This window comes from Gymnoscopelus braueri (assembly GCF_963280865.1).
Source record: "Gymnoscopelus braueri genome assembly, chromosome: 3".
Taxonomy (NCBI): Eukaryota; Metazoa; Chordata; class Actinopteri; order Myctophiformes; family Myctophidae; genus Gymnoscopelus; species Gymnoscopelus braueri.
The window spans coordinates 3,565,922-3,577,388 of record NC_137612.1 but is presented as its reverse complement, the minus strand read 5'-3'; the positions used below and the strand labels follow the sequence as shown (position 1 = coordinate 3,577,388).

Sequence of the window (11,467 nt, the reverse complement as noted above, 5' to 3'; positions counted from 1 at the left end):
CAAATATTGTACTTTTTACTCCTCTACAATTATTTGAAAACTTTAGTTACTTTGTAGATTTTGATTATTATTAAAAAAACATACATTACCCACTTCATTCCTATACACATTTCGGCCATTTGAAAATATAGCAGATCTACAAGCTCAATATTTTTTATACATTGTTTTTAATGGTAATAATATTAATATTTAATATATGTAATATATATTTTAATTGTTATTCATAATAATAAAACATGCTTTGATTTGTAGCTACTAAACATTATTATCCATATTACAATAGCCTACTGTAGCTTACGCATAAACGTGACCCATAAATTGGACGTTTTTGGCAGAAATGTTCGTTATTCATGCATGTCTAGGCATGACAATACCTTTTGGAATCATACAGGCAGGGAAACAGTGTTATTATTGGGTTATTACATGTGAGTGACAGCAAGGTGTTGGCTGGGAGGGACATTAATTTGCATACAGTCCAGCCCACCCAGCAGCCCCGATTCCAGACCAAATGCTGACGAGCTTAATAGCCTATTTACAGTCAGTAGGCTAGTGCACGAGGATAGACATAGATAATGTGTTTAACATTGCGTGACGACATCATCATGGCTCAACGACCTGAAAGCTATTATTGCGATACAATATGGCAGTGGTTCTCAACCTGTGGGTCGGGTACCCACCCCCCCCCCCCCCCCCCCACATGACCTTTTTTAATGCCTCAAAAGAAAGAAAGAAAGAAATAAGACCATTACTGCATCAAAAGTAACCAACAAACTATAAATAATATAACATAATATAAAAACTGGTCAAACATTGGCCAAATTGTGAAAATAATATACAAGAGGTAAAAAATTGTGAAAATAGCCGATCTGCTATTTTCACAATAGGCCTATTTATCTGTGAAACAGAGTCAATCAAAATGTAATGCCTCAACTCCATAATTCTAAGTGTTTGTCAGGGTGGGGGGTCCCCAGTTCAGATATGATTATTTTGGGGGGGGGGGGGTCTCGGCCTGAAAAGGTTGAGAACCAGTGCAATCTGGCACATGAATGTAATATATATTATATATAATATTCTTATATTTCATCATGATTTGTGTGCATGGGGTTCTCATCTTAAACAAGCGTAATGCTTAATGAGGGTTTCCAGTTTAGTAGACCTTGTATTGTGAATTTGTACTTCCATGCACTGTTATGTACTGTCATGTACTATTCTCATGTCTTTCTAAATAAACTACATCAATCAATCAATCAATCAATAAAAAAGGGGAACAATTATAATCTCGGGAAACACTAGCCTATACAGTGGGTGCAGCAGGACTCCATAAATGGTTTGCAGCCTACTTTTTAAAATATAATATGTATAGGCTCCAATGCACTCACTACTGGTGTTAAAGGTTGGTAATTATTTAAAGATACAATCAACAATTTATCTGACAATAAATATATTGGATAGCGATCATGCAGATTCACTTTAATGGAGACATTATAATTTTGTGATATATTATTGAATGGAAATTGAAAATGTACCTCCTCTTTCAGATATCAAACTGTCTTGATCTGGACATCACATTTCCAAAGCAGTTTTATTAGTACAATTAATAAAATATGCCTCCTAAATTATGTTCACAGACAACAACCTGTTTTCAATAACTAAAAGTTCCCTTCACTCTGTTAACATTTAGACTATACTGTTCAACTCATTAATCATCCCTGTAAGCAGTATGACATTTTAATACCGCACATTTGGGCAATACGTTATGCCAGCAGTATTTATTGCACTGGGCAGGCTGCCATGGACGCTAAGATTCATTAAAATCAAAAGGGAACAAATATGACATCCTGGTTGTCAAAGACAGAGCCCTTAACTTGGGATCAAATTAAGTATTACACATATATGAAATAAGAATGATTTCTGAGCTCTAGCCCATTGGTTCTTAAAGTGGGGCCCAGGGACCCTCAGGGTTCCTTGAAGGGGTTCAAAGGGACTGAGTTACAGTTACAGGCCTGTAACTCTGAGTGTACAAATGGAACCAAATGGACCGGTAATTATTATATATATATATATTTGTCCCGTGTACACATACACACACACACACACACACACACACACGCGTGCACAAGTTAATACAAAATAATTACACTGCATTTTGTTGCTAAGCAAAATAGTTTATTTACTGTGGTCCTAAGCCCAGCTTCTGTGATCACACCTAGTACATGTTATACCTAGAAATGTATCCACATTGAAACACAATTAAGAGGAACTTAACAGAAAACTAACTGTCAACATTTCAGTAGCAACACTCTTTTTTACATTTGTTAATGTGTAGTTTAGGAATAGCCGTTAACATTTTTACTGTGCAATAGCATGTATTTTTACTGTGCAATAGCATGTATTTTTACTGTGCAATAGCATGTATTTGCATTGTGAATCTACCTGCTGGTATACACACAGTTAATAATTCACTATATCAATGGGTTTCTGAAACTCTTCCCAGCAAAACGAGCCGCGTCTCCAAGCTCCTCTTCAATTCTAAAAAGGTGCAAAATAGTACAATAAATTTCTTTGCCAAGTTTGCCCTAGCTTAATTTTAATGCACTTCATAATGTAAAAGTACTATACTTGATATTAAGACATGTTAATTGTGATACGAGTTCACAAGATAGCATGTGCAGTATATCAGAATAGAATATCGATAATGCCAAAATACAGAGCCAGAACTAAGATTTGTACATGATTAGGGAGGAAAAAAAGATGGAACAATAATTCCTTAACATTGACAATCTGTTGAATCAGAAAGAAATAGATTATGAAATTTACCTGAGAATCTGGTTGTACTTGGCCAAACGCTCAGAACGACAGGGTGCACCAGTCTTGATCTGTAGGGGTCAAAGGTTAATATCTCTAAGTATAATCAATGTCATGTTAACAAAACAAAAAGTTATACATTAATTCAAGCAAAAGGCTATTTCCATGTTTTCAGTCTTTGTGCAAATTATGGCATTATAATGCATTTCAAATTATGGCACGGCATCTTTGTAGACCTGAAAATGTATAAAAGCACATCATTTCCCTATATGAAAATGGATACCTCTTTCCAAAAACGTTATCACCTGACATGATTATTAATGTTGGCTTGAGACCAAAAGGCACGATAAATATATTGGATAGCGATCATGCAGATTCACTTTAATGGAGACATTATAATTTTGTGATATATTATTGATAAGTACCTCCTCTTTCAGATATCAAACTGTCTTGAGCTTGACATCAAATTTCCATAGCAGTTTTATTAGTACAATTTATAAAATATGCCTCCTAAATTATGCATTTCAAATTATGGCACGGCATCTTTGTAGACCTGAAAATGTATAAAAGCACATCATTTCCCTATATGAAAATGGATACCTCTTTCCAAATATTTTATCACCTGACATGATTATCAATGTTGGCTTGAGACCGAAAGGTATTTTTTTATGTGCTTCCATGCAACAGTATTAAATATTTAAAGAAGCAATAGTGTTTTTCCATCCTTTAGTGTGCGAGAGCCCTCATGATCTCCTTTCTATTCTGAAAGCACACACTCATAACAATCAAAATTTGTTATAGGAGACTCACCTGTCCAGTGCATAAGCCGACCACCAAATCAGCAATGAAGGTATCCTCGGTTTCTCCAGACCGATGGCTGACCATCACCCCCCAGCCACTGGACTGAGCCATCTTACACCTGCATTACAAGATGATGGAGGATGACATTTACTAAAATAGGTTTGTCAAACTCTTAAGTAGCGCAGGATCTTTATATAGTATAAAACCTGTAATATTTTAACAATGTACATATAATAGGTTTCAATGAAGTGTTGCCTTACGCTTTCAAGGACTCAGTAACGGAGCCAATCTGATTGACTTTCAGAAGGAGGCAGTTGCAGGCCTTCTCATCCACAGCCTTAGTGATGCGTGTGGGATTGGTCACTGTAAGGTCGTCTCCAACAATCTGGATGTCTGTACTTGCTGTGAAGTTGCTCCAGGCTGCCCAGTCATCCTGGTCAAAGGGGTCCTCGATGGACACCACTGTGGACGAGAGATTAGGGTTCTAAAATACAGAAACTTCTCTTTGAATGACAAACAGATTACAGGTTCAGGTTTTTTTGCGCATTTACGTAAGACCTTACATAGGACCACAATTAAAACAAGTCCCCAGGACTTGTTGTGTTATCCTTTTAGCTTTAATGTCTTACTACCATAGCCTGGTAAACCCTCCCTCCGGAAATCTCAATTCCATTTCATTTCAGGAGTGAGTCTGGCCTGATCCGCCTGTCTGCAATATTGGCTGTGCTGGAGTTGGGCGGGAGTAATACCGTTGACTGACAACCCCTTCAGCCAATGATAATTTTTCCCCTTCAGCCAATCAGCAGTTCACCAGTCTTAATGTGACGCGACGGGACTTTTGAGACAGCCATACCCAAAATGGGTTGCCTTTTTCGGGTACAATGGTGTCACTGCCCGCCCCTACCGGTTCTCAATTTTTTTTTTTTAAATAGGCTTTGTCATGATTAACACATTGGGTGCCAGAGGTTTATTAAAATATTATACGTTGAGTGCCAGCATTTCTTCCATCCACTTGCGTTATACATTTCGTGCTGTGAGAAGCCCCGACGCGGAAATGCATGTAAACAAAGCGTGCGTGCGAGACGGCGGAGGGTCCCGACTAACGCCTGGAACAATAATATTTCCAACGCGACCCTCCATTGCAGCGTGATCGCCGATCGAAAACGGCTCGTTTCCACCACATTAAAAAGAAATGGAGATATTAAGCTTTTAATCAAGGAGATAACATTGAAAACGCCGACCGGAAGGATTTTTGACATGGAGCCAGATCCAGCCTCTTCTTCTCAGAAACTGCTTGGGTGATGTCAAAGTTTCGTTTTAGCGCCCCACGTGGCCCACATGTATAAAAATAGAATTGGGTCAAAAACGGTCCGGACCGTTTTCGGCACTTCTCGTTTGGACCCTCAAAAACGGTCCGGACCGTTTTTGGCATTCAATGTGTTAATTGACCACATATATGAAGTTAAACAACTAAATTCTATCCAAACGATATCTTATAAGTAAATTCCGTGCCTCAAAATAGAAGTTAGAGAGCTTTTTGAAGTAAAAAAATAGCGGAGAATTGGCCGCACAAGAAAAAGATGGCTGCCGTTCGTGTTTTGGGCTCACTCGAACTCGCCACCTGATTGGCCAACGTAAGCTGTCAATCACAGAACAATGAGCGACGACGCTGATAGGCGCGGCCGTTTGGCATACACAGCCAATATTGCAGAGAGGCGGTTCATGCCAGACTCACTCCAGGAATCAAATAGAAATGAGATTTCCGGAGGGAGGGTTTACCAGGCTATTACTACCACGCGCCGTTTACATTTCTGACTAATAAAGTGTTCAATCAATCAAATGTGTAAATGTTAAGCATTTGTTCAACACTTCACAAGGAAATATTCCAGACCCTTGCCCTGTTGCAAACTACAATTTGGCATTTTCTTTTGCTTTGACTTAGGAAAAAAAGAAAAAGGATTGCATATAAACTCTTCCATGGCTCTATTACTATTAGGTTACCTGGATAATCCTTAACAAAGCTCTTGTAGAGGTCAGACAGCTCATCGGGTGAGATGTAGCGGCTTGGGTCATCGGGCGACTTGAAGTCCAGATCGTATTTCCCATCCCTGTAAAATTCAGACGCCGCCACGTCCATTCCTATCACGATCTCATCCGTGTAACCGGCTTTGGCAACGGCCTCCTTTATCAGCTCCAGGGCTACAGGGAAACATCCAGAAAGAAGAGGCATGAAGTATACATGTCTATATTCAATGTGAAAGTAAAGCCAAACTTAATGCTGTAGTGTTTCCTCTACATGTCCTCGTTCTGAGCAGGTTGTGGGTGTTGTTTTTGTTTGTAGTGGTACATTTTGTCTGAATGCCCGTTTATGGTAAAGGCACTGGTTGTAAGCATTTTAGACTACACTAGACAGGTGGGATTAAATCAAGCTGTGATTCCTTCTTACTGTACCTTCCTGATTCTCGAGGATGTTTGGGGCAAAGCCACCTTCATCGCCCACGTTGGTGGCGTCCTGGCCATACTTCTTCTTAATGACGTTCTTGAGATTGTGGTAGACCTCGGCTCCCATGCGCATAGCTTCCTTAAAGGAACTAGCGCCAACAGGCAGGATCATGAATTCCTGCATGGCAAGTTTGTTCCCTGCATGAGATCCACCATTGATAACATTGAAGGCCTGTAAGGAGAAGAAGAATGGTGAACCGCATTGAATTTACAGGAGTTTTATCAAATGTAACAATGTAAAATATGAGGAAGCTTTCCTGATGCTGGTTTTAACCACATTAACCCTGGCAACCCTATTTTGGGCAAGTTTTCAAAACATGACAAATGGCAAAAATAACCAATCTACAAGCTTGGTTATTTTTGCCATTTGTCATACAATGACGTATATACTGTAGGGCTTAAGTGGTTAATGTGTTGAGAACACTCACCGGCACAGGCAAGATGACCTCTGGGTTGCCTGCAAGGTCAGCAATATGACGATAAAGGGGGACTCCTTTCTCTGCAGCACCGGCTTTGCAAACAGCCAGTGACACGCCCAAAATAGCATTTGCTCCATATTTGGCTGTGTCATGAAAGAAAGAAAAAAAGAAGCTGGTTGGGAACATATCCATACTAGCAAAACCTTATGATCTTGGACCCGAGTTGGCTCTGTACATGGACCGCTTTTTCCCCTCTACAAGAAATCTCTTTGAAATCTCTTTGAAAAATAGCCAATCTACAACGCATTGTGAGCTTGTAGATCTGCTATTTTTGGCTAATGTTACCCCAGAATATGGATGGTGGGCTTTACGCGGTTAAGCCTAATTTATACTCTGTTGTACAATGCTGCTGCTCATCAAAAATAACATATTTTCAAGGTAACAGCTGCTGAATTTTTTTTATTTTCAACAAGAGGCTCATGCTTCTAGTTAGGCCAGTTAGCAAAGTATTATTATCATAACTTACACTTGTTCTCTGTGCCATCCAAGTCCAGCATTATCTGGTCAATTTTCTCTTGCTCAATTACAGATACATCCTGATTATTGGAGGAAAAAAAGCATGGAAAGGTTAGTTTAGCTTGATTTAAATTAAGTGAAACTAATACAAGTTTATATTATGCAATATTGATATCTGCCCAACACAAAGAATTGCACAGTCTTACCTGGCCAACAAGAGCAGGTGCAAGCGTTGAATTAATGTTTTCCACAGCCTTCGAGACCCCTGTGGCCAGGAGAATTAACATGTTACTGTCGTTACAAACAAAGTACTGCATACAGTAAAGAGTAGAAGAAGTGCAAACCTCACACATGACCTACATACGTTGCATAGGAACCATGCAACATTTGTTACAAATGTTTGAAAAAGAGATGCAGATTATTGAGGCAGCTAAAACGGCCCATCAAATCATTTTTCATCTTAAAGCAGCATACAAATATGAAATTACAACAATCAACATTCACATATCATATTAAATCAACCACACAGACTAAATTGTGCAACCCACATGCTGAAATGGCAGAATTCATGAATCATATCAGATTTGTCAGACAGCATTCACGAACAAACTTCAATGTTACGATCACTATAGACTGCTAGACTGAGTGCTGGTTAATCTCAAGCAGAGTGATGAAAACTCACTGACTTACTTAAACCTTTTCACATCTGGAAAAAGAGATGGTGGAAGGTAATCCCCTGATTAATGCCTAGTCGTACGACAGTCTCCTGTGCTGAAAATAGCACATCTACAAGCTCACAATGCGTCACGAAGTGAGCTTGTAGATCTGCTATTTTCAGTAGACACCATCACACGACTGAGTATAAATTAGGCATTAGGACAGCAGGGAATAATAGTATAAAGCACCTTGCCTAAAAACAAAAAGTTGAAATTAAGGGGGCAAATAATCATGGACAATCAATTATAATGAATGAAGGACAACCGATTTCACACAGTACATTTAAATCCTTCATCCACATTCACCCAAGAGCCCACATATTATACAAACCTTTCCCGAGGTAGCGAGACTTGTCATTATCCCTAAGCTCCAGGGCCTCATAGATTCCGGTGGATGCACCGCTTGGTACAGCTGCCCTGAACAGACCTGCAAGATGTCGGCCGCAGTGTAGAGAAGAAACATTATTAAAAGATGTAATCTTTTCACAATGATCGTGCAACACTGGAGTACAGCACACTATTCGAGTGTCAATTAATACATTTATATACGATAAAAGCAGAATGACCAGGTGCTCATGGAGAAAAAAAGTTATATAAAAGTGTCGGTGGAGAAGATCCGGGCACTCCGAAAGTTAAAAGAGGAGAACGGGCTTTATTAATTAATGAAGATCCGGGCACTCCGAAAGTTAAAAGAGGAGAACAGGCTTTATTAATTAATAAAGCCTGTTCTCCTCTTTTAACTTTCGGAGTGCCCGGATCTTCTGGGGTTTTTTTTCAAAAAAATTATATAGCTTGTCAAATAATACATGTTTGGAATTGCAACATGGGCGGGAAAAAAAGGAAATTGCAATACATGGGGCGCAGTCAGTATTGTGCAAAGAATCTGATTTGATGCCAACCTCTGTGGTACACATTCTGTTATGTTGTAGGAAACCCAAATTAACCTTTTTCGGTGTAAAGATCAACTTCTACCGTGGGGTTTCCACGGGAATCGAAGATCTCCCTGGCATGGATCTTGATGATAGACATGGTGCAGAATCCTGAGGAGAGAAAGGACATTTGATTATTTTACCATTACCTGGAAACCCCCCTTAAACCAGAAACCAAGATGTATAATCTATATTCACTCTGACTCAGATCATTTAAAGTGATCAAAACCCCCATACCATTGGCTTTGGCGTAAATAATGGTAGGCCTACCTTGTTTACACTGCTTTCTCCTTATGGCTTACTCACTTGAATGTCCTGAGTCTGACTCTGACCTAGTAGATGTAAGCTTAGCAGAACTGCTAACATGTTAGCTAGCAGCAGCCTAATTGGATTAGAACTTCCTCATCTGATTAATCACATGACAATTGAGTTGCAACACCTACTAACTGTCAAAACAGATTACATTTCCCATTGCAGGATGCATCTGTCTATGCTACTCAATATTCAAATCTGAAGCCTCTGTACCCATGCAGCCATATACTGTATAATGTCTGCCAACACACTGCTCTCACATGGTCCACTTGATATTTGAATTTCCACGTTTGAAAATACTTGTAGCCTTTGACCATATCAACCTTGGTGTCCCTATTTCGGAGGCATGTCATCATAGGCCAGGTTTAATTGGCAGATATACAAGCTCACAGCACGTCACATTGTGTGAAGTGTTGTGAGCTTGTACATCGGCTATACCGGGTAGCTCAGTCGGTAGAGCACTCTACTCTATCGCCTCTTGACCACAAGGTCATGGGTTCGATCCTGGGCACCGCCGACTCAGCGAATGAGTAGCACGGCTTGGGTGTGGCAAGTCGTGCGGCAAGTTCTGGTCCAACACACAGCGAAACGAGTATAGACTCCCGCACTCTGGCTGATACCGACAATAAGCCTCTCCTATTTACTACTTAGGTCGGCTATTTTCATGAAAGACCATCGTACTACAAAGTGTAAAACAGGGTCAACAGGGTGTAACTACTGCAGACAGACACCTCTACTGTGATTCACAGCAAGGAAGGTAGACAAAGTTCACCAAAACCATTTCAAACAAGGCAATCTAATGGGCACAGCAAGCAAAGGGACAGGAGTGTGGTCATGGACCTTCACAGCGAGGAGCCAACCCATGATTCTGAAGGGCAATTTAACATAATTTTCTTCGTATGACATACGAAGGTCAAAAGAAACCACAAGCACAGCTAATGCATGGTTTTACCACTTAAGAAAATGGAAGAATAGTGCCCGTTTTTTTGGTCTATAATGACATGCTCAAAATAGGGACAACAGGATTAAAGTGGTAAAAATTCACATCATTATATTATATGATTTCTTTTTTTTATCCCCTTTTTTGTGAAAATACACATTTATTTCAGATATCCTTCCAAACCTCTCTATTAAAAAATAACACACATTTTGAATGATGTGGTGCCTTGCCTTGGAGAAGCTAACCTATGTGGTCAGAGGTAAATTAAAGAAATTCAGGGGAAAATATTAAATCAAACACATTTTCAATGTAAAGATTAAAGTTCACTCAATGGATCTAGGATGGGTACTGTAAAAAAAAAAAGTGTTTGTTCCATTAAGGTGCTGTGTTGTCTGCGTACCAGCACTGACATCTCCTGACAAGTACAGGCAGAACTGAATTAATGTTTTAATTAATTAATGCTTTGAGCCTCAGATAAATATTAGGCTATATTTAACTAGAGAAATGAATGATGTCATAGCAGAATGTATCTGCATTCCTCTTTTATTCTGTAGCACCATTGTCTGAGATGAAATCTGAGATGTGTGCTGTGTCATTGGCATTTTGCTGAGTCATGTATGTATAATTCAATCACTACAGGAATTGTCCAGAAAAGAGGATGCTACCCACACATGCAAACTTCACTGTTAGTTAGTTATTATTTGAATAATATGGGATGGTAGTATTTATTCACTACACTATGAACGTTATAGCTATACTGTATATTTGCCCTACACTTCAAAAGTGTCTTGACTGACCCCCCCCCCCCTATATATTAATTTAAACACACTTAAAAGTAGGCCTATGCGTTTGCTCAGTGTTACCTGGATAACAATGAATAATGTTAATACTAACTCTGTTTGGTATTATTGATACACTTTATGAACCACTTAAACCGCAGCATCTTCATATTGTGGGGAAAGCTTTCACTGAAAATAGCAGATCGATACGATAAGATATTATAGAGATTAAGACAAGAATAAGCTTTTACTATTTTCCCAATACAGATAAGACACTAGTATTGAGCCCTGAGGACTCCCTGTTACCCATTTGGGGTTTAAGTGGTTAACTTCAATCATTTTGAAAATATAAATGACTAGGATGTTAGTAGCATTATTTGAGTGACTGACTGTCATGTGATTTATAATTTGTACAGTTGGTATTAAAAATAAATGTAGCCTACTTGAACATGAACTTCTCTGACCTTTATTCAGTCACCCCATGGTCAGGTGAGCACTTACGTTATTAGCTAGCATCCGGTAACATGAATGACATCTAGAAGTTAAAAAGTTATCCACACATGCACATCCAACCCTAAACCAGATAGAAAACACGCAGACAGACATATCTGTACTTTATATCATCTAAAGAAGCACTTACCAGATGAGCTGCTGCTGCTGTACGGTTTACAAAGTGACAGGAAGAACTGCGGAGATGTTCTTCTGAAGCGCCGACTCACTATCGACCTCCCCAACGCTGTGAAGATCA

General features: G+C 39.2%; 1 protein-coding gene across 1 annotated transcript; it reads right to left on the bottom strand.

The window, feature by feature from the left end:
• Positions 1–2,144: 2,144 nt before the first annotated feature.
• eno1b (enolase 1b, (alpha)) lies at positions 2,145–11,467 on the bottom strand. The gene is made up of 12 exons (XM_080424870.1): positions 11,360–11,467; positions 8,704–8,799; positions 8,091–8,186; positions 7,250–7,308; positions 7,054–7,123; positions 6,537–6,670; positions 6,058–6,280; positions 5,608–5,805; positions 3,867–4,068; positions 3,616–3,724; positions 2,818–2,876; positions 2,145–2,529 (listed from the first exon to the last, which is right to left on the bottom strand). The coding sequence occupies exons 2-12, from the start codon at positions 8,786–8,788 to the stop codon at positions 2,463–2,465; spliced, it is 1,302 nt and encodes a 433-aa protein (XP_080280996.1). The 5' UTR covers positions 8,789–8,799; positions 11,360–11,467; the 3' UTR covers positions 2,145–2,462.

Coding starts and splice junctions, on each gene's coding strand:
- eno1b (XM_080424870.1), bottom strand. CDS start 8,788: ATGTCTATCATCAAGATCCATGCCAGGGAGATCTTCGATTCCCGTGGA. Junction 6,671..7,053: donor GGATGGCACAGAGAACAAGT/GTAAGTTATGAT, acceptor TTCATGACACAG/CCAAATATGGAGCAAATGCT. Junction 3,725..3,866: donor GTTACTGAGTCCTTGAAAGC/GTAAGGCAACAC, acceptor CTTGTAATGCAG/GTGTAAGATGGCTCAGTCCA.